Source organism: Cherax quadricarinatus, chromosome 91 (assembly GCF_038502225.1).
Source record: "Cherax quadricarinatus isolate ZL_2023a chromosome 91, ASM3850222v1, whole genome shotgun sequence".
NCBI lineage: Eukaryota > Metazoa > Arthropoda > Malacostraca > Decapoda > Parastacidae > Cherax > Cherax quadricarinatus.
In genome coordinates, this window is record NC_091382.1 from 13158136 (window position 1) to 13181937 (window position 23802).

The 23802-nt window shown below is 41.0% G+C and overlaps 1 protein-coding gene across 3 annotated transcripts in view; it reads left to right on the forward strand.

The window, feature by feature from the left end:
• Positions 1-23802, forward strand: part of LOC138850954 (tyrosine-protein phosphatase Lar-like) — a 654087-nt gene that overhangs the window by 199093 nt on the left and 431192 nt on the right. Inside the window, exon 8 of one of the 3 annotated variants that reach the window (XM_070104395.1) lies at positions 17609-17955. The exons of the other annotated variants lie outside the window; for them this stretch is intronic. Coding sequence (XP_069960496.1) covers positions 17609-17655 — 47 coding nt within the window. The 3' untranslated portion in view covers positions 17656-17955. Of the gene's footprint in view, positions 1-17608; positions 17956-23802 lie in introns of those variants that run through there. 3 annotated transcript variants of the gene reach the window in all.

Sequence of the window (23802 nt, forward strand, 5' to 3'; positions counted from 1 at the left end):
AGTCTTCCTGGCTTTTACCAGTAAAATTACCCCAAAATATCTTAGGTGGGTATTTTGGCACTTGTTGCTCTGCCTTTCCTCCGTCTCACTATCACTGATCTGTACCCATGTACTTTAAAATGCACCTTATCTGAAAATATAACTTTTCTCCATTCATCTGTCATCTGTCACTTATGATCAAGTGCTCACTGCAGCAATTTCTACACAGCAGCAGTCAATAATTGTTCTTTGCTGACTTTGCCAACTTTCTGGCAGTTCTGCTAACTTCGTCAAACACTTGAAGAATCAACATTCATAATAATAATAATAATAATAATAATAATAATGATAATAATAATAATAATAATAATAATAATAATAATAATAATAATAATAATAATAATAATAATAATAATTTCATTTAATTCAAGTACATGTACAAGGTATACAGGCCTAGCTGACATCAATGACATACTACTATATAGGAAGCCGCTTGCAATGCAGAGCATTTTGGGCAAATTAGGTCAGATATGTCCCAGGATGCGACCCACACCAGTTGACTAACTCCCAGTTACCTATTTTACTGATGGGTGAACATAGACAACTAGTATAGGGAAACATATCCGATGTTTCCAGCCAGCTAGGTATTATGGCTAGCTGGCCCAGTGGCTAACGTGGAGGTCTGAAGTTTTGACACTCTCTGATCACGGGTTCTATCCCCGTCTGTGGTATGGTTTGTTTTCAGCCCTTTGCTGGGAATCAAACCCAGACCCTCACCATGTGAAGTGAGAGCTTTTGCCACCAGGCCAGCTGAAACCAAATCTCTCTGTAGATCTTTATTGGCTTTCTTGGGATCCTTCACACTATTTCTTATGATAATCTTGTCATTGTGAGGTGTTGTCTTGCATTTTCTTCCACATCTTCCTCGACACAGCACTACACAATCACCAGTGTTGTCAGCTTTCTTCAGAATTCAACCAACATTTGACTTTCCTAGGTTCAAATTATCGGCAGTCTTTCTGATACTCGAGTCAGCATGATTTCTAAAAGCTTCAAAACCCTCATGTTTCCTAGGTGTAGCAATCATGAATTTCAGCAGTAATCAGGAATGGTCGAATTTGTTGAGATCACATTTACTCACGATGAAATTAAGACACACGAGCAACATCTGGGTATCTTTATTAAAGATGTTTTGCGATCCAGAGGCTTTATAATAATAATAATAATAATAATAATAATAATAATAATAATAATAATAATAATAATAATAATAACTTTTAGTTGAACATGACACATAGTTGTACAAGGGATTATAGTGGTTTGGTATACATGCCAAAAGCCCCTTGTATGTAGATCATTATGGGCAGAATTAAAATTAACTTAAGATTAACTAAGCATTGATATATTCAGTGGTAAAAATTACAGTAAACAAATTACAAATTGAAGTACAAATGAGTATTTTAAATAACGAAATTTGAACATTTCAATTAAGAAGCATTATAGTCGAACAAATTTATATCATAACAATGAATAATGTAATGTGAAGGCTTACTCAGCCCTGTAACAACTTCAGACAGTATTACCAAGGCTGGCTCCTCCTCAGGAAAATTAATGAATAGAAAAAGAAAAATAATTCACAAAAATAAACACTTTATTATTTATTAATGCAAAAATAAAACAGTGAAACATGAAGGTGTATCCTATTTGAAAAATGAAATGAAAAAAATGACATTTGAATTCAACGCTAATATGTACAAGTATACTGGGGTGTCTGGTGGAGGTTGACACCGTCTTGTAGAAAGTGTAGCCATTACTGATGATGTGGGGGGGGGGGTCACAGGTGTTGGTGACAACCCAACGGCTAGTTCTTCACAGAGTCTATAGCCTTGTATAGTCAGTCCAGATTACAGGAAAACAGATTCTTTACCACTACAAAGATGAGGGGTTATGGTCTGCTGTCGCCTACATTTAATCAGGTAGGTAGAGCCAACATGTGATGTCTCCAGACTTTTGCAAAAGTCCTTCTTCAATACTTCTCGTTGGTTGGCAGGTGACCCGATATGTCATTCCAAGCTGGAAAGAGAGACAGGTTACCCACTGCTTAAGAATTCACTCTCCATGATAAGTACAATACCTAAAATACTTGGTGATTATCAAAACATCTAACATGGAGATCAAGGTTGAAAGGACTAAATTTATTTTTGGTTACAAGTGAAGCTTTCAACCAATAAGTCCACTAGACTAGGAGCAGGCTTGTACTTACAGTTGTGCTGGGAGCTGTGAGTCGAGTGATTACTGTTTGGCTGGAACCCTCACACGTCACCTTTTGGGGTGGGGAAAAAGGGGGGGAAATAGCGGGAGCTAGACGTACCCTACCTTAACAAGCAGCCGGCAATCAAAATATCCCTTTTTGAGTGGGGGAAAAAGGGGGGGATAGTGGGAGCTAGACTTACCCTACCTTAACAAGCAGCCGGCAATCAAACTACCGTTACCATATACTCGCTCGCTACTCCTATCTGTTGAACTTTTCCCTCACACTCCCTCATACCAAGACTTATAGTCAAGGAGTATAAGAAGAATAGGCGAGGAAAAAGTTCTAATATGAAGTCGCATAAGGCAGCAAATCAACTGACTGTTATGACTTAACCAGTCAGAGAAATAATTGGATGAACCATTGATATACACAATATGGAACTTAAAAGCTTGAAGAGCCAATGTCCACCTCAAGAGGCGACTGTTGGTTCCCTTAAAAGTTTCTAGGTATATCAAAGGTTTGTGATCCGTCTCTAAAATGAATTCTTTTCCCAGTATAAACAATTTAAGTTTGGAGATACCCCACACAAGGGCTAAACATTCCTTTTCTATGGTGGAGTATCTCGTTTCTGCAGAAAGGAATTTTCGGCTTAGAAAGCATACAGGGAAGGGGGTATCATCATGGTATTGTAGTAACACCACACCTAAGCCAGTATTGGAGGCATCAGTTTTTAAACAAAATGTTTTATTAATATCTGGAATCTTAAGTATAGGGTCTTTCGAGAAGATATTTTTAATCTCATTAAACTTTTCCCGAGCTACGTCGGAAAGTTCAAGAGGTTCCTTCACAGACTTTTTAAGGAAGTCGGATAAGATGCCTGTAAGATCAGTAAGGTTCAGGATAAACCATGCATTAAAGTTTACAGAACCAAGAAAGCTACGCATGAGCTTCTTGGTTTCGAGTTATTAGAAAGGATCAGTCCAAGATATCTAATCTTGTTATACTCAAGGAAGCATTTCTTCCGTTTGGCAGTGAGGCCATGTTAGCGTACCTTATGTAAAACTGATGTTAATGTTTGGATATGCTTGCACCACGTGGATGTCATTACATAAGTAGAAGAACGAAGGAACACTGCAGCAGGCCTACTGGCCCATGCGAGGCAGGTCCAAGTCTCCTACCAGCTTAAGCCAATGCACCCAACCTAGTCAGGTCAGGTCTCGATGACTTAAGGGAGGAACACGGCAATCGACCTGGTAGCACAAGCTAATCAGGTCCAACTCACACCCACCCGCACCCACTCATGTATCTATCCAGCCTATTTTTAAAGCTACACAACTTTGTGGCCTCTATAACTGTACTTGGGAGTTTGCTCTACTCATCCACAACTCTATTACCAAACCAGTACTTTCCTATATCCTTCCTGAATCTGAATTTTTCTAACTTAAAACCATTGCTGCGAGTCCTGTCTAGGCTAGATATTTTCAGCACACTATTTACATCCCCTTTATTTATTCCTGTCTTCCATTTATACACCTCAATCATATCCCCCCTAATTCTACGTCTTTCCAGAGAGTGCAGATTCAGTGCACTTAGTCTATTCTCATAGGGAAGGTTTCTGATACATTTGATCAGCTTTGTCATCCTCCTTTGTACATTTTCCAGAGCATTTATATCCATTCTGTAATAAACTGAAACATTTGGCATATTACCCAAGACCATTCTCATCAGTCTCACGTAGGTAGCACAGGCAGTTACCAAACCGAAGGGCATAGTTCTATACTGCATCAGTCCTTGGTGTGTAGGAAAAGCGGTGTACTGCTTAGAAGAAGGATCTAACATTACTTGATGATATGCCTGCACAATATCAATCTCTGAAAAGAAGGAAGCATCATAAAATTTGTGTAGATCGCTATCTATTAAGGGCATAGGCTCAGCATCCCACCGAGTTATAGCACTAAGGCCTCTGAAATCAATAGCAAGTCTATATGAATTATCCTCCTTCATAACCATGACTACAGGTGTGCAATATGCAGATACTGAAGGTTCAGTGATCTTTAGTTCTAATAATTTGTCTACCTCTCGGTCAAATGCATCCCTAAGGTGAACTGGAACTGGGTATAATTTCCGTTTGATAGGATTGTCCGTAACTACCTGGAGTTTACCTGGAGAGAGTTCCGGGGATCAATGCCCCCGCGGCCTGGTCTGTGACCAGGCCTCCTGGTGGATCAGAGCCTGATCAACCAGGCTGTTGCTGCTGGCTGCACGCAAACCAACGTACGAGCCACAGCCCGGCTGATCAGGAACTGACTTTAGGTACTTGTCCAGTGCCAGCTTGAAGACTGCCAGGGGTCTGTTGGTAATCCCCCTTATGTGTGCTGGGAGGCAGTTGAACAGTCTCGGGCCCCTGACACTTATTGTATGGTCTCTTAACGTGCTAGTGATACCCCTGCTTTTCATTGGGGGGATGGTGCATCGTCTGCCAAGTCTTTTGCTTTCGTAGTGAGTGATTTTCGAGTGCAAGTTCGGTACTAGTCCCTCTAGGATTTTCCAGGTGTATATAATCATGTATCTCTCCCTCCTGCGTTCCAGGGAATACAGGTTTAGGAACCTCAAGCGCTCCCAGTAATTGAGGTGTTTTATCTCCGTTATGCGCGCCGTGAAAGTTCTCTGTACATTTTCTAGGTCGGCAATTTCACCTGCCTTGAAAGGTGCTGTTAGTGTGCAGCAATATTCCAGCCTAGACAGAACAAGTGACCTGAAGAGTGTCATCATGGGCTTGGCCTCCCTAGTTTTGAAGGTTCTCATTATCCATCCTGTCATTTTTCTAGCAGATGCGATTGATACAATGTTATGGTCCTTGAAGGTGAGATCCTCCGACATGATCACTCCCAGGTCTTTGACGTTGGTGTTTCGCTCTATTTTGTGCCCAGAATTTGTTTTGTACTCTGATGAAGATTTAATTTCCCCATGTTTACCATATCTGAGTAATTGAAATTTCTCATCGTTGAACTTCATATTGTTTTCTGCAGCCCACTGAAAGATTTGGTTGATGTCCGCCTGGAGCTTTGCAGTGTCTGCAATGGAAGACACTGTCATGCAGATTCGGGTGTCATCTGCAAAGGAAGACACGGTGCTGTGGCTGACATCCTTGTCTATGTCGGATATGAGGGTGAGGAACAAGATGGGAGCGAGTACTGTGCCTTGTGGAACAGAGCTTTTCACCGTAGCTGCCTCGGACTTTACTCTGTTGACGACTACTCTCTGTGTTCTGTTAGTGAGGAAATTATAGATCCATCGACCGACTTTTCCTGTTATTCCTTTAGCACGCATTTTGTGCGCTATTACGCCATGGTCACACTTGTCGAAGGCTTTTGCAAAGTCTGTATATATTACATCTGCATTCTTTTTGTCTTCTAGTGCATTTAGGACCTTGTCGTAGTGATCCAATAGTTGAGACAGACAGGAGCGACCTGTTCTAAACCCATGTTGCCCTGGGTTGTGTAACTGATGGGTTTCTAGATGGATGGTGATCTTGCTTCTTAGGACCCTTTCAAAGATTTTTATGATATGGGATGTTAGTGCTATTGGTCTGTAGTTCTTTGCTGTTGCTTTACTGCCCCCTTTGTGGAGTGGGGCTATGTCTGTTGTTTTTAGTAACTGTGGGACGACCCCCGTGTCCATGCTCCCTCTCCATAGGATGGAAAAGGCTCGTGATAGGGGCTTCTTGCAGTTCTTGATGAACACAGAGTTCCATGAGTCTGGCCCTGGGGCAGAGTGCATGGGCATGTCATTTATTGCCTGTTCGAAGTCATTTGGCGTCAGGATAACATCGGATAAGCTTGTGTTAATCAAATTTTGTGGCTCTCTCATAAAAAATTCATTTTGATCTTCGACTCTCAGTCTGGTTAGTGGCTTGCTAAAAACTGAGTCATATTGGGACTTGAGTAGCTCACTCATTTCCTTGCTGTCATCTGTGTAGGACCCATCTTGTTTAAGTAGGGGCCCAATACTGGACGTTGTTCTCGATTTTGATTTGGCATAGGAGAAGAAATACTTTGGGTTTCTTTCGATTTCATTTATGGCTTTTAGTTCTTCCCACGATTCCTGACCCCTAAAGGATTCTTTTAGCTTAAGTTCGATGCTTGCTATTTCTCTGACCAGTGTCTCCCTACGCATTTCAGATATATTGACCTCTTTTAGCCGCTCCGTTATTCTTTTCCGTCGCCTGTAAAGGGAGCGCCTGTCTCTTTCTATTTTACATCTACTCCTCCTTTTTCTTAGAGGAATTAGCCTTGTGCATACATCGAGTGCCACCGAGTTAATCTGTTCTAAGAGTGAGAGAGATTTCGTTCGGATTTTTAACCCCGGAGGGTTAGCCACCCAGGATAACCCAAGAAAGTCAGTGCGTCATCGAGGACTGTCTAACTTATTTCCATTGGGGTCCTTAATCTTGTCCCCAAGGATGCGACCCACACCAGTCGACTAACACCCAGGTACCTATTTGCTGCTAGGTGAACAGGACAATAGGTGTAAGGAAACGTGTCGGAATTTCCACCTGCCGGGAATCGAACCCGGGCCCTCCGTGTGTGAAGCTGGAGTTTTAGCCACCAGACCACCGGGCCACCAACCAGACCACCGGGCATAAGTTGGGGTCTGTGTTGCTTAGCATATCTTCCCAGCTTATATCGGTTAGGACTTGGTTTACTTGGTCCCACTTTATGTTTTTGTTATTGAAGTTGAATTTGGTGAATGCTCCCTCGTGACTAATCTCATTTTGTCGGTCTGGGGCTCCGCGCATACATGTCTGAACCTCAATTATGTTGTGATCTGAGTATATTGTTTTTGATATGGTGACATTTCTTATCAGATCATCATTGTTAGTGAAGATGAGGTCTAGTGTATTCTCCAGTCTAGTAGGCTCTATTATTTGCTGGTTTAAATTGAATTTTGTGCAAAGATTTAAAAGCTCGCGTGAGTGTGAGTTTTCATCAGAGCTGCCTCCTGGTGTTATTACTGCAACAATATTATTTGCTATATTCCTCCATTTTAGGTGCCTTAAGTTGAAATCCCCCGGGAGCAAGATGTTGGGTACAGGAGCTGGAAGATTTTCTAGACATTGGTCAATTTTTAACAGCTGTTCCTGGAATTGCTGGGATGTTGCATCCGGAATGACTAGGTTTTGGTTCTCGACCTTTACTGCTAAAACTTCCACTACATCATTTGAGGCATTTAGCAGTTCTGTGCAAACAAGTGACTCTGCAATGTACAGGCCAACCCCCCCCCTTTTGCCTGTTCACTCTGTCACATCTGTATAGGTTGTAACCTGGGATCCATATTTCGTTGTCCAACTGATCCTTTATGTGGGTCTCAGTGAAAGCCGCGAACATTGCCTTTGCCTCTGTAAGCAGTCCACGGATGAAAGGTATTTTGTTGTTTGTTGCTCGCTTTAGACCCTGTATATTTGCAAAGAAGAATGTTATCGGACTGGTGGTATTGTTGGTACTGGGGGGGGGGATTTTTTTCCGGCATTATTATCTGTATCTGTTGGTTTGGAGTGGAGGCCATCGACTGTGGTTCCACTCCAGGAATGACTGGATTTGGTGTACGATTTCTGCCATTTCCTGCCAGTTTTTTTTCCTTCCTGGCACTAAAAAACCTCTCCCTCTTGAGTGGCTGTGGCTACCCAGGTTTTCCCATGGCCTGGATGTTTTGTATCTTTTTGTCCCCTTTAGATGGTATGCCTGGCAATTTAAGTTATAGCACAGTCTTTCCTGTACTGAAGAGGTACACAGTTCAGGGTGAAAAAGCTTACAGGAAGGGAGTTTGCATTTTCCTGTTGTCATATGGGCATGACATTTTCTAGGGTGGTCATAGTTGCACGTCCCATCTGTTTTTCCAGATTTCCCATGCCAGCTGATACCGAGTGCATAGTATGTGCACAGGCTTGGTTTCCGTTTGCCTTGGGTTTCTGTGACTGTATTCCCTGTTGGTGCATGTTTCCCTGTCTTACTTCTATCCTCCCTAGCACCAACAATGGAGCTCCCACCAGTTGGACTACCGTGGAGGTGACATCTGGAATATCAGTAAAAACATCTGAGAAGTTACTCACACATTGAAGTAGTTCATATTTCTTATGGTCATCCAAAGACTCATTAATATTAATGTTTGTTGCACCCGAGTGGTCAAGAGTCACCAAGCCATGTAGTTCTCTGTCATAGTCTACGTTAGAGGTGTCAATATCGCACACCTTACACTCCTCAGTTGTCTTATCAAGTTAGTGTGGAAAAACTAAATCAAAGTTATTCAGGCAGTTAACCGAATTTCTTCGGTAATATTTCTTAAGGATGTTGATATGATAAAGCTTAGGTTTCCCCTTCACTTCTATGAGGTAATCAACTTTCCCACAAATTTTTAACACCTTATATGGGCCTTTCCATGCTACTAATAATTTATTTGACTTGATAGGCAATGTACCAGAACTTCATTACATACTTTAAAACCTCTCCTCTGACTTTTGGAATCAAAATAGGTTTTGTACTGGTCCATTGACAAACTTAAATTTTTCGAAACTATGTCAGAGGTCTCCTCAAGTTTGGATCTAAGGTCAAGGAGAAACTGATAAGAAGACTGAACCTCAGCACTCACCTCCTCATTAGTCCATAAGTCATGAAGGATGGACAATGGACCTCTGACCTGTCTACCATTGAGAAGTTCAAAAGGTGAAAACCCCAAAGAGTCACTGGGTACTTCCCTCATGGCAAACAAAGCACAGGGTAGGTAATGATGCCACTCCTTAGGTTTAAGGGAGCAAAGTTTCCTTAAAATGGACTTGAGAACCGAATGCTTGCGTTCAATCCTCCCGTTACAGCTGGGATGATATGGTGTTGTGAAGAGAGGCTTCACTTCCAGAAGTTGGTATAGATGTTGCATTAAGTCAGATGTGAATTGTGTCCCATGGTCAGACAAAATCTCCCTAGGGATGCCAACTCTGGAGAAGATGGACGAAAGGGCTTCTGCCACCTCTGTAGTAGTAAAGGTCTTTAAGGGTACGGCTTCAGGGAAACTCGAAGCATAATCAACTAATGTTAATATATATCTATGTCCCCCAGACGAAAGTGGAGATAAATGACCAACGATGTCAATAGCTACTCTTTCAAACAGTACAGTAAAGATTGGCATTTTGACCTTGGGTACTCGCCTGGTACCTCGGGAGGATGACAGTTGGCAAACTTTACAGGATCTACAATAGGTAGTGATATCTGAAAACATTTTGTGCCAAAAATAGGTTTCCCTAATTTTATTTAAGGTTTTACGGTGCGAGAAATGTCCGGCCACTGGTAGGTCATGAGCCATTTTAAGAACAGTCTCTCTGCATTGACTTGGAACAACTAAGATGGAATAGTCTACCTCATTAGAATTTAATTTGAATACTGATTTATACAAGATACCTTTTATATATTCAAATTTATATGAAAAGTTTTTCCTTTGGATAACTTGATTTTGTTTAGCGGCATTATGGCAATTCTGAAGAGAAGGGCAATTACGTTGTAAATTGACAAAGGAGTCCTTCGATATATCTAAAGGCTTAAAGTCAGGGAAAATCAAAGGATGGACAGTAGGAGAAGCCTGGGCTTTGGTCTGAGCCCTAGTCAAGACATTTATAGTATTGGAGGTGATATCTTCATTTTCATCTAACAAGTGAACCGGAGATTCTATCTCGCTTTCGAGAGTAGTATCACTGGTTTCTTACCCCACATGAATATTTCGAGACATTGTCTCATCTGAACTTTCGAGGGGCTTCTCTGACTCTACAGGAAGAGGATCTGAAAAGCTTATGTCCATCTTTGGTGATGAAAGGTCAACCTCAGAAGGAAGAATGGCACCTTTTACATTACCTATTAGTACGGAGCAAGAAGTGATGGGAGCTAGTACGGCTTCAGACCAACCTGTGAACCATTTAGACCTAATGCAATAACGGATGGTAGGAAAAGTGTCTGTACGGCCCAAGTAGTCTGAAAGTATAGCAGAGGAATGAGTTTCTTTAAGGTTAGGGAACAGCTTATCAGAAATGACTATACATGTGCATCCAGTGTCTCGTAAAATGGTAGATACATTAAGTCCATTAACTGTTCCTGAACAGAAGGGTGCTTGGTCATTACAGTCTTTAAAACATCTTCCAACTTTTTGGACCTTCTTAGGACAATTGGGACGTTTATGTCCCTTAACACCACGTAAATGACAAACAGGAATAAAAGAAGTTAGTTTGTTTTCCACTAGAGGCTTTGATTTCTTAAGATCTGGTGAACCCTTGCCCTTAGGGTTCGATCCCTTTAGGTCTTTATAGGAACATACAAGTCAGCGGCCTCAGCAACTTCATCAGCTTTAATCAGGTTATGTTCTCTAATGAATGATCGTATCTGATGGGGAAAAGTTGTCAGGAACTGGTCAGCAACCATGAAGTCTCTAAGAGATTCATAACTGTGATCAATTCCTGAACTCTCTATCCAAAAGTCGAACAAAAGAAAGAGTGTTACCTGTAACTGCTGAAAGTTTTGGCCAGGCTGTAAGGTGGCATACCTGAAGTCTTTCCTGTAAGAATTTGTGTTTTTTTTGATATGCTTTAAGGATTGCCTTCTTCAGTAGGTTATAATTACATATGATATCCTGCGACAAAGTTGCATAGATATTCAAAGCTGTATCAGAAAATAACATTCCTAACCTGGTAGCCCAGGTATCAGCTGGCCATTCACAGAGGGTAGCAGTATTTTCAAACCTGATAATGTATGAAGTTATGTCTTCCCCCTCTGTGAAGGGAGGTAAATTAGGTGATGGAATATGTGCACTGACTGCACGTTGTTCCATTACTCCTTCCTCTAATTGTTGTTGTGTAAGAGTTAACTTTTTATTCTCTAATTCAAGGCGAGATTTTTCGAGCTCGCGATCCTTTTCTCTCTCTCTTAACTCATGTTCTCTAGCGCTTTCCTCAACTTCTCTATCCTTTGCTGTTTCCTCAAGTTGTCTTAATTTAACTTGTTCCTCACGTACTTCAGCTCTCTCCTCATGATCAAGTGTATCACGCTCCTTTTTGTCTTCTCTCTTTCTAACTGTCTTTCTTTGCTTTCTCGTTCAATTCGATCTATCTCCTTTTTATCCTCTCTTTCTCTTTTTAACTGTCTTTCGTGGCTTTCTCTCTCTATTCTTTCTCTCTCCCTTTTCTCTTCTCTTTCGATTCTCTCTCTCTCTCCTTTTCCTCTTTTCTTTCGATTCTCTATCTCTTCTTTTCCTCTTCTCTTTCGATTCTCTCTCTCTCCTTTTCAATTCTTTCTTGGATTTTAGCACTAATGAAGGATTCTAAATTTTTCTGTTATTCCTAACTTTCTTCCAGCATTCATCCAAAACTGGCATTCCTCCATACCTGCAAGAATAACTTAAACTACCTGGGGAAAATGAAATGGGTATCAAAGAAAATGGAGGGTTTAATTCCTGCTCCGCTCAAACTGTAAATAAACCAGAGGGCTCAATCCCTGCTTCGATTAAACAATATGTATTAATGAAAACGTAGGGTTCTATGCCGGCTCCGAGCAAACAGTAAGTAGAATGGGGTCCCTTCACCATCCAATCTTCTCACCAACAAATCAAGAGTGTCCTACGACAGTTCCCTTGATATAAAAAAGAGCTCAATGAAACAAATTGTCACTGGAAAATCTCGGGTCCCTAGAGTCTAATCCTCCAAATCGTTTGAAGCTCACAAAAATAGGTGGCAGAATTAACTAGTATATCCTGCCTTGACTTGACTTACAATAAATTGAGACTACAGCAATCACCAAATCTTTTAAATACATGTACTGTAGTCCTACCATAAAGAATGATTACTCATAGCTGGTGGTAACCGTCTGTGGTATGCGGCGTTGAAGTTCCAATGGTAGATTTGAGATGGAGTTGAATCTTGATTCAGTCGAGTTGATCCTGGCAAGGTCGCCACTTGTGAAGGCTTATTCAGCCCTGTAACAACTTCAAACAGTATTACCAAGGCTCGCTCCTCCTCAGGAAAATTAATGAATAGAAAAAGAAATAATAATTCACAAAGATAAACACTTAATTATTTATTAATACAAAAATAAAACAGTGAAACATGAAGGTGTATCCTATTTGAAAAAAAAGAAAAGAAAAATGAGATGAAAAAGTGACATTTGAATTCAATGCTAATATGTACAAGTATACTGGGGTGTCTGGTGGAGGTTGACACCGTCTTGTAGAAAGTGTAGCCATTACTGATGATGTGGGGGGGGGTCACAGGTGTTGATGACAACCCAACAGCTAGTTCTTCACAGAGTCTATAGCCTTGTATAGTCAGTCCAGATGACAGGAAAACAGATTCTTTACCACTACAAAGATGAGGGGTTATGGTCTGCTGTCGCCTACATTTAATCATGTAGTTAGATCCAACATGTGATGTCTCCGGACCTTTGCAAAAGTCCTTCTCCTTCAATACTTCTCGTTGGTTGGCAGGTGACCCGATCTGTCATTCCAAGCTGGAAAGAGAGACAGGTTACCCACTGCTTAAGAAATCACTCTCCATGATAAGCACAATACCTGAAAGACTTGGTGATTATCAAAACATCTAGGAGCAGGCTTGTACTTACAGTTGTGCTGGGAGCTGTGAGTCGAGTGATTACTGTTTGGCCGGAACCCCCACACGTCACCTTTTGGGGTGGGGGAAAAAGGAGGGGGATAGCGGGAGCTAGACGTACCCTACCTTAACAAGCAGCCGGCAATCAAACTATCATTACCATATACTCGCTCGCTACTCCTATCTGTTGAACTTTTCCCTCACATATAACAAAATGATCAATATACTAAATGAAGTCATACAATTTAATAATCCGATCAAATCGAATAAAATCAATGATTTATAGTGCAGGAAACAGGTCATATGGACATTAGATGAGTAACTGTGCATTCATCGGAATGGAGAAGAGTGGAGTATTTTATTAGGTAATGTAATTAAAAAACGTAGTTTGATAGGATCACAGGTTATACATTCATGAGATACAGTTATTCAGTATTTATCTAGTTGTGGGTGAATAAGTTGTTTTAAGAAGAGTCTTGAATTGATAAACAGAGAGTGTTTCTTTTATATTCAAGGGGTAATGAATTCCAGATTTTTGGGCCTTTTATGCGCATCGAACTTTTACATAGTGTGAGATGGACATGGGGAACATCAAAGAGTGATCTGTGCTTTGTGTTATGGTCATGTGTTCTGTTGAGGTTGGTAAGGAGAAGTTTGAGGGGAGGGTTTATATCCGAGTTTAGCGTTCTATATATGTAGTAGGCACAATAATAAGTACGGATGTCTTTTACGGTGAGAAAGTTTAGAGTTTTGAATATTAGGGGAGTATGTTGCCTTGAGTGGGAATTTGTTAACATTATTCCTGCAGCCTTTTGTTTGGGTAATTAATGGTCTCAAATGATTTATTGTAGTTGAGCCCCATGTACAGATTCCATAGGTGAGATAGGGGTAAATGAGTGAGTGATATAGGGCCAAGAGAGCTGATTGTGGAACATACTACCGTATCTTCGATAGTATACCTACAGTCTTGGAGATTTTCTTGGAAATTTAATGTACAAGTGTTTGAAATTTGAGTCTATTATCAAGGTGGATTCCAAAGAATTTTCCCTCTGTGAGCTTTGTGATAGGTGATCCGTTAATCATTATGTTAAGAGGAACATCTGTAGTTCTGTTCCCAAACTGAATGAAGCAGGTTTTGTCAATTTTGAGAGAAAGCTTGTTAATCATCATCCAGGTAGATATTTTCTGTAATTCGGTATTTACAGTATTGGCTAGTATGACTGGGCTTTGGTGAGAGAAGACGTATGTGGTGTATCTACAAATAGTGTTGGTTTGAGCAGTTGTGATGCATTTGGTAGATCGTTTAAGTAAATGAGAAAGAGAAGAGGGCCAAGGACACTTCCCTGTGGGACACCAACTGTAATTGGCTGTGTGGAAGAGTTTGCTCCATTTGTGTACACATATTGGCTTCTGTTGCTGAGGTATGACTTTAGGTAGTTGAAAGAGTGCCCTCGTACACCATAGTGTGATAATTTTATGTGCAACAAATCATGGTCAACTGTATCAAATGTTTTACGTAAGTCACTGAAGATCCCCAATGGGACTTCTTTTTTCTCTAGTGCAGTGTATATTTGTTCAAGCATGTGTATAATAACATCATTCGTATTTTCATTAGGCTTGAAGCCAAACTGACAAGGGTTGAGTATGTTGTGGGAGATGAGGTATGAATAGATTCGCTTATGAATTAATTTTTCAAAGATTTTAGAGAGAAGGGGTAAGTTGGATATTGGCTTAAAGTTATTCAAGTCTGCTTGACCTCCTTTATATGTCGGGGTGACCCTCGCTATTTTGAGAACTGTAGGGAAGGTAGAGGATTCAATGGATTTGTTAAAGAGTGTTGCAATGTTTGGTGAAAGTACTTGTGAAGCATTTTTGTATATAAAGGGTGGTAAGGTATTTAAATATCCTGCCTTGTTCTTTAGTGAGTTAATAATAAGAGAGACTTCTTTTGGGTTGGTCGTAGATAGGAATAGTGTGTTCGGAAGGTGCCAGTGAGGTAGTCATTAGGTGGGGTATTTGAGCTTGGGATTTTATCCACCGATTGCAAATCACCTGGATTCCCAAAATCTGCACAATCCAGGGCAACATGGGTTCAGGGCAGGTCGCTCCTGCCTCTCACAACTACTGGATCACTATGACATGGCCTTGGATGCACTGGAAGAAAATCAGAATGCAGATGTAATATACACAGACTTTGCAAAAGCATTTGACAAATGCGATCATGGCGAAATAGCCCATAAAATACGTGCTAAAGGAATAACTGGGAAAGTGGGGAGATGGATCTTCAACTTCCTAACAAATCGAACACAAAGAGTAGTGGTCAACAGAGTTAAATCGGAGGCTGCCATAGTGAAGAGCTCTGTTCCACAAGGCACAGTACTCGCCCCCATCTTCTTCCTTATCCTCATATCAGACATAAACAGAGATATACACCACAGCACCGTATCATCCTTTGCGGATGATACTAGGATCTGCATGAGGCTGTCATCTGCTGAGGACGCGGTTAACCTCCAAGAAGATATAAACAAAGTTTTCCAGTGGGCAACGGTAAACAATATGATGTTCAATGAGGACAAATTCCAACTACTCCCTTATGGAAAACTGGAGGAGATAATAACTAGAACAGAGTATACTACTGACTCCGGCCATACAATAGAGCAGAAAAATAATGTAAGGGACCTGGGAGTAGTAATGTCTGGGGATCTCACTTTCAAGGATCACAACAGTGCCACGATCGCACGTGCAAAGAAAATGATAGGATGGATAATGAGAACTTTCAAAACGAGAGATGCCAAGCCCATGATGATCCTTTTCAAATCACTTGTTCTCTCTAGGCTGGAATACTGCTGTACATTAACATCTCCATACAAAGCAGGTGAAATCGCAGATCTAGAGAGTGTACAGAGATCCTTTACTGCACGTATAAGTTCTGTCAAGCACCTTAACTACTGGGAACGCTTGGAAGCACTTGACTTGTACTCGTTGGAACGCAGGAGGGAGAGATATATCATAATCTACACTTGGAAAATCTTGGAAGGAATGGTCCCAAATCTGCACACAGAAATCACTCCCTACGAAAGTAAAAGACTGGGCAGGCGATGCAAAATGCCGCCAATAAAAAGTAGGGGCGCCATTGGTACACTAAGAGAAAACACCATAAGTGTCTGGGGCCCAAAACTGTTCAACAGCCTCCCATCAAGCATTAGGGGAATTGCCAATAAACCCCTGGCTGCCTTCAAGAGAGAGCTGGACAGATACCTAAAGTCAGTGCCGGATCAGCCGGGCTGTGGCTCGTACGTCGGACTGCGTGCGGCCAGCAGTAACAGCCTAGTTGATCAGGCCCTGATCCATCGGGAGGCCTGGTCATGGACCGGGCCGCGGGGGCGTTGATCCCCGGAATAACCTCCAGGTAACCTCCAGGTAACCAGGTTGTTTCCTATGGCGGAGAAGAAAACATTGAGTATCAGTAGAAATTCCAGTACATAATTTGAAGACAGCAGAACTATATACAGAAGATGAGGTAATCAGTCCCTCAGCCTTGGAGTTGTGTGAAGGGCACCATAGTCATTGAGAATCTGGAGCAGAAGACAAGAAGCCTGGCGCTTATATACTAATGTCAGGCGGAAAAGGGACGTGTTGCAGATGAGGGCATAGTCAATGGTAGGCGGGATTCCCCAGTGGAAGTAGGTCCTACCCAAAGAGATGGGTTAGTTGTAATAGTAGTTGTCGTATCTGTGAAGGTTATGTACATGTCCTCAGGATCAGCTGGGGAAACCTGCCTACCAGTGACTATGCCCTCGTCTGATACATGTCCCCTTCCACCTGACGTTAGTGTGAGGGAAAGGTTCAATGAGATTAAAAACATCTCAAAAGACCCTATACTTAAGATCCCTGATATTAATAAACCATTTTGTTTAAGAACTGATGCTTCCAGTACCGGCTTAGGTGCAGTTATTACAGTACCATGATGGTACTCCCTTCCCTGTATGCTTCCTAAGCCGGAAACTTCTTCCTGCAGAAACGAGATACTCCACCATAGAAAAGGAATTTTGGCCCTTGTGTTGGGTATCTCCAAACTTAAATTTTATTTACTGGGAAAAGAATTTATTTTAGAGACGGATCACAAACCTTTGATATACCTAGCAACTTTTAAGGGAACCAACAGTCGTCTCTTGAGGTAGACATTGGCACTCCAAGCTTTTAAGTTCCATATTGTGTATATCAACGGTTCATCCAATTATTTCTCTGACTGGTTAAGTCGTGACAGTCAGTAGATTTGTTGCCTTACGCGACTTCGTATTAGAACTTTTTCCTCGCCTATTCTTCTTATACTCCTTGACTTTAAGTCTTGGTATGGGGGAGTGTGAGGGAAAAGTTCAACAGATAGGAGTAGCGAGCGAGTATATGGTAACGGTAGTTTGATTGCCGGCTGCTTGTTAAGGAAGGGTAAGTCTAGCTCCCACTATCCCCCCCTTTCTCCCCACTCTGAAAGGTGACGTGTGGGGCTCCGGCCAAACAGTAATCACTCGACTCACAGCTCCCAGCACAACTGTAAGTAAAAGCCTCTGCTCCTATTCTAGTGGATATATTGGTTGAAAGCTTCTCTTTTGACCAATAATAAACTTAGTACTTTCAGTCTTAAGTTCCTCATGAGACTTTTAGATAATCACTACTTCTTTTAGGTATTGTACTTATCATGGAGAGTGATTTCTTAAAAGCAGTGGGTAAACTTTGTCTCTTTCCAGCTTGGATTGACAGCTCGGGCCATCTGCCAACCAAAGAAAAGTGTTGAAGGAGACGGACTGAAACAGGTCATGAGACGTCACTTTTTGATCTACCTACCTGATTAATTGTAGTTGAGCACAGGACACTACCTCTCATCTTTGTAGTGGTGAAGAACCTTCATTCCTATCATCTGGACAGACTATTCAAGGCTATAGACTCTGTGAAGAACTCGTCGTTGGGTTGTCACCAACACCTGTGACCCCCCCCCACATCATCAGTAACAGCTACAATTTCTACAAGACGGTGTCAACATCAACCAGACACCCCAGTTTACTTGTACATATTAGCGTTGAATTCAAATGGCAATTTTTCATTTAATTTTTCATTTTTCTTTCAAGTAGGATACACCTTCATGTTTCAATGTTTTATCTTTGCATTACTAAATAATAAAGTGTTTATCTTTGTGAATTATTATTTCTTTTTCTATTCATTAATTTTCCTAAGGAGGAGCCAGCCTTGGTAATATTGTCTGAAGTTGTTACAGGGCTGAGTAAGCCTTCACAGTTAGTATATAAGCGCCAGGCTCTTTGCCTCTGCTCCAGATTCTCCATGACTATGGTGCTCTTCACACCAACTCCAACTCTAAGGGACTGATTACCTCATCTTCTGTATATAGTTCTTCTGTCTTCCAATTATGTCCTGGAAATTGTATTGATAAAGCCACTGGATAGCGAAACGTCTACAATAAAGATACCCAGATGTTGCACATGTGTCTTAATTTCGGCTTGTCGGTATTGTATAGTATTCTTGTACAACACATTCACTCACAGAGCATGCATGCATGAATAGCCCGACAGAATAACAGCTGTGGTAGCACTAAGGAGAGTTGCAAGGTAACACCACAACTGGATGGTTGCAATACGTAGGTAGCAAACTGTTCTGAAAATGAAAAAAACAAAAACTGCATTAATTAAGCAAGAGACTTTAACATATTATAAAATGAAGAATTGAGACACTTATGAAGCATATGGGAATCTTTATTGAAGAAACGTTTCGCCATGCAGTGGCTTTATCAGTCCAATACAAAGAAGAAATGGGTAAGAGAAGAAATTGAGGTAATCAGCCCATCAGCCTGGAATCGATGTGTTCAGTCCATCACTCTTGTAGAAGGTACAGCATAGGGTCAGTCAGGTGGCTTATGTACTACAGCCAGATGATTCGAAGCAGGAGGAGGCAGAATCACAGTGGGACCTTGCAATGGAAGGTCCCACTGTGATCCCTTCTAAAGATCAACAACCAAAACCTGGTCATTGTAGTTATATACAAGCCTCCAGATGCAACTTCTCAAGAATTACAGGAACAGCTTTTGAAAATAGACTACTGTCTGGAAAATCTTCCTGCTCCTGCCTCAAACATCTTGCTCCTTGGGGATTTTAACCAAAGACACCTAAAATGTAGAAATGTAGAAAATAATGCTGTAGCAGAGATAACCCCAGGAGGCAGCTCAGATGAAAACTCGCACACACATGAGCTTTTAAATCTCTGCGCCAAATTCTCCTTAAGCCAGCATATAATATATTTAACAAGATCAGAAAATACACTTGACCTCATCTCCACTAACAATGTTGATCTGATATGAAATATCAAAAATATCAAAAGCATTTTACTTATATCACAGCATAATAGAGGCTCAAACACGTATGTGCAGGGCCCCAGACCAACAGAGTGTAATCAGTCATGAAGGAACCTTCACCATATTCAACTTCAGTCGAATATGGTGACCAAGTCAATCAGGTCCTCAATGACATAAATTGGGAAGATAGCCTAAGCAACATGGATCCCAACCTATGTCTAGAACAAATTAACTCTGTGGCACTTGAGGTATGCTCAAGACATCCTTTAAGGAAAAGAAAGAGAAAGGCACTCCCTATACAGGCGAAGGCAAATAATAAAAATTGGTTAAAAGAGACAAATATATCTATAATAACAAAAAAAAAGGCACAATGCCGTGATTGGAACAATACACAAACAACTCACACATAGAAGAGAGGAGCTTACGACAACGTTTCGGTCTGACTTGGGCCATTTACAAAGTCACACTAACGAAAAGGAGAGAAGGAGGTAGTATACATAGGCCTGCAGACAGGGACGGGACAAGAGAGGTAGTAATGGAGGTGGTAGTAGTAGTAGTGGAGGTAGTAGGTAGTAGTGATGGAGGTAGTAATGGTAATGGTGGAGTCAGTCCAGTACTAAGAAAGAGGAGGGTAGGAGCAAGAACACAGAGGGGATGAAAATAATGAAGGAACAAATACCCAGGGCAGAAGAAAGAAAACAAAAAAGAGGAAGAGGAAAGGGGAAGAGAGAGATGAAGAAAAAAGGAATCAGGATAGGTCACAGGAGTTCTGAAGTTTGGAGTATTTTACAGTGTAGTGGGAAAGAAAGGCATCTGTAGAGACAAAGCCAGGACTGTGCAAGTTGAACGTAGGGTAGACAGTTTTGGCAGAAGACAAGTCCTAAGCAGTCTGGGATTCGTCCTAAGCTGTCTGTGATTCGTCCTAAGCTGTCTGGGACTAGCGTGGGATGTTAACTAGCGCCATGGCTTGTTGTAATGTTTTAAATTCTCAGGTTAAAGTGTTGAAGAAGGAGATACTACTTCTTCAGGAGGAGATTAGTAGGCTGAAGCTTCGTCTAGATGAGTTTGGGAGTGAGTGTGGGATGGTGGTAGCTCGTGAAGAGGAAAAAGTGAAACATTTGCCACTTTAAGTGGCAAATGTTTCACAATTCAGGAAGAAGGATGATAAAGAAGGTTAATAGAGAAGATGTGAAGGTAAGAAATCGATTCTCTGTTCTCCAGGATGAGTGTACTTCAGTGGTTAAAGAGATTAAAGGTACCATTGACTCCCCTGCTTGTCAAGGTAAGAATATTCTGATTGTGGGAGATTCTCAGGTAAGATATATGGACCGTGCTTTTTGTAACAGAGATAGAAAGGTCAGAGAGAAGATGTGTCTCCCAGGAGCTGGTGTTGGTGACATAGCAAGTTGGATAATATTATGTCAGGCAATGGGAACAAGCCCACTTTCTGTCTTATTCCTGGAGGAAATGACATCGGGAATGGCAGGAGACAGGAGCTGCTGGTTAAGTATAGGTCGGCCATAGATGTAATAAGGTCTAAGGAAGGGATCCCAATCATATGTAGCATCTTGCCTACAAAGGGAGTGGGCAATGAATGGATGTCTAGGGTAATTGGTATAAATTTCTGGCTAGACAGGTACTGCAAGGAATTTGCAATCCCATTCATTGATAACTAGGTCAAATTCTATGGCAAGCATGATATGCATGCAAGGGATGGGGTTCATCTCTCTGGGGCTGGAGTGGTTGCATTAGCCAATTCGATTGAAGGGGTCACTGACGACTTCTATAGGACTTTAAACTGATAGATTATAGAGGTATGGGTGTCTGTGGGAAACAATCAGGCTGCTGTATTTGGGTTGAAAATGGCAGATATAACCAGGATACCTCAGGTATATGTTTAAAAGACAATATTCAAAATAAAGTTGCTAGTAAAGACAAATCAATTGATCAACAAACAAAGAGAGATAGTAGAGGGCAACGAGTGACTTGCTCCCTTAAGGTTTACTATAAAATAGTAGGAGTCTAAGAAATAAAATAGATGAGCTAAGATTACTTGCAAGTGCAGGTAATATAGATATTACTGCTATAACTTGAAAGATAGAGAAATGCCCTCTGAATGCAAGATACAGGGTTATAAACTATTCCATACTGATAGGGTCAACAGGAAGGGTGGTGGTTTGGCGAAGTATGACAGAGATAATTTAAACTGTGATAGACAAGATAAGATTAGAAACATTGGACACAGAATCTGTTTGGCTAGAGTTTCTCGAGGGTCGTAGAAAGTTAATTTTGGGTGTGATTTATAGGCCCCCAAACCTTGATAGAGAGTGCAGTAAGCTGCTATGGGACGAAATTCATAAGGCATCTAGATATGAAAATGTTGTGTTAATGGGAGATTTTAACTTTAGATAAATTGATTGGAACAATGTGACAGGAAATCTTGAGTCAAGTGACTTTCTTGATACGGTTCAGGATTGCTTTATAATACAGTTTGTGACAGAACCAACTAGAGGAAACAGTCTACTTGAATTGGTTCTTGCCAACAAAGAATCGCTGGTTAATAATCATAAGGTTAATGATGAGCTTGGGGAAAGTGATCACAAATCACTTAGTTTCAATATATCATGGCGTTACCCGAATAACTGCAATCAAATCTCTGTCCCAGATTTTCGCTTGGCTGATTTCATGGGACTGAAAAATTACCTGGGTGGTCTAAATTGGGATGTCTTGACTATGGCTCAGGTAGGTGATCTTTGTTGCCAATATGACTTTTTCAGAGCATAGTTCTAGCTGCCCAGACAATTTTTGTTCCGAGTAGGGAAATTACATCTAACAAAAATGATCCCAAATGGTTGAACAATAGATTAAAACATCTCACTGGTCAAAAGAGAGGCATACATAGGCGTATCAAAAGAGGGGATGGGCAGTTAAAAAAATCAATATATTCAATTAAAGAGAGAAACAAAAAATGGATTAAGAAAAACAAAAAGGGATTATGAGGCTAAGGTCGCAAGGGATTCAAAGACTAACCCAAAAGGGTTCTTTTAGGTATACAGAAGTAAGATTAGGGACAAGGTAGGCCCACTTAAGAGTAACTCTGGTCAGATCACTGACAGTGATAAGGAAATATGTGAAATTTTAAATTCTAACTTCCTATCAGTTTTTGCTCAGGAAGAAACTAGTGAAATTCCAGAAATAATAGATTATGTAGAACAGGATAATGATAAACTGTACACGATAGCGGTAACTAGTGACATGATCCTCCGACAAACAGAAAAATTAAAAGCTAACAACTCCTCAGGCCCTGATGAACTGTTTGCAAGGGTGTTAAAGGAATGTAAAAAGGAACTTAGCATACCTTTGTCTAATCTTTTCAATATATCACTACAAACTGGCATAGTACCTGACAAGTGGAAAATGGCAAATGTAATGCCTATTTGCAAGGCAGGTGACAGGTCCTTAGCTTCGAACTACAGACCAATAAGCCTTACCTAAAAAGTGGGAAAATTTATAGAATCAATAACTGTCGTAGCAATTCGTAGTCATCTCAAAAGGCATAAATTGATTAATGAATCTCAGTACGGTTTTACAAAGGGGCGTTCCTGTCTTACGAATTTACTAACTTTTTTCACTAAGGTGTTTGAGGAGGTAGATCATGTTAATGAACATGATATTGTGTATGTGGACTTCAGTAAGGCAGCCCTAAACCATTGTTGATAACCAAGAGTGAGCGTGTTGCAAACTCCTATCATTGTTGATAACCAGAGTGAGCGTGTTCGAAACCCATATCATTGTTAATAACCAACAATGAGCGTGTTGCAAACCTCTATCATTGTTGATAACCTAGAATGAGCGTGTTGCAAACCTAGATCATTGCTGATATCCCAGAGTGAGAGTGTTGCAAACCCCTATCATTGTTCATAACCCAGAGTAAGCGTGTTGCAAACCCCTATCATTGTCGATAACCAAGAATGAACGTGTTGCAAACCCCTATCATTGTTGATAATTCAGAGTGAGCGTGTTGCAAACCCCTATCACTGTTGATAACCTAGAGTGACCGTGTAGCAAACCCCTATCATTGTTGATTACCCAGAATGAGCGTGTTGCAAACCCCTATTATTGTTGATAACCCAGAGTGACCGTGTTGCAAACCCCTATCATTGTTGATAACCCGGAGCGAGCGTGTTGCAAACCTCTTATTATTGTTGATAACCCTTAGTAAGTGTGTTGCAAACCCATATCATTGTTGATAACCCAGAGTGACCGTGTTGCAAACCCCTATCATTGTTGATAACCCGGAGCGAGCGTGTTGCAAACCCCTATCATTGTTAATAACCCAGAGTGAGTGTGTTGCAAACGCCTATCATTCTTGATAACCCAGAATGACCGTGTTGCAAACCCCAATGATTGCTGATAACCCAGAGTGACCGTGTTGCAACCCCCTATCATTGTTGATAACCCAGAGTGAGCATGTTGCGAACTCCTATCATTGTTGATAACCCAGAGCGAGCGTGTTGCAAACCCCTATCATTGCTGATAACCCAGAGTGAGCGTGTTGCAAACCGCTATCATTGTTGATAG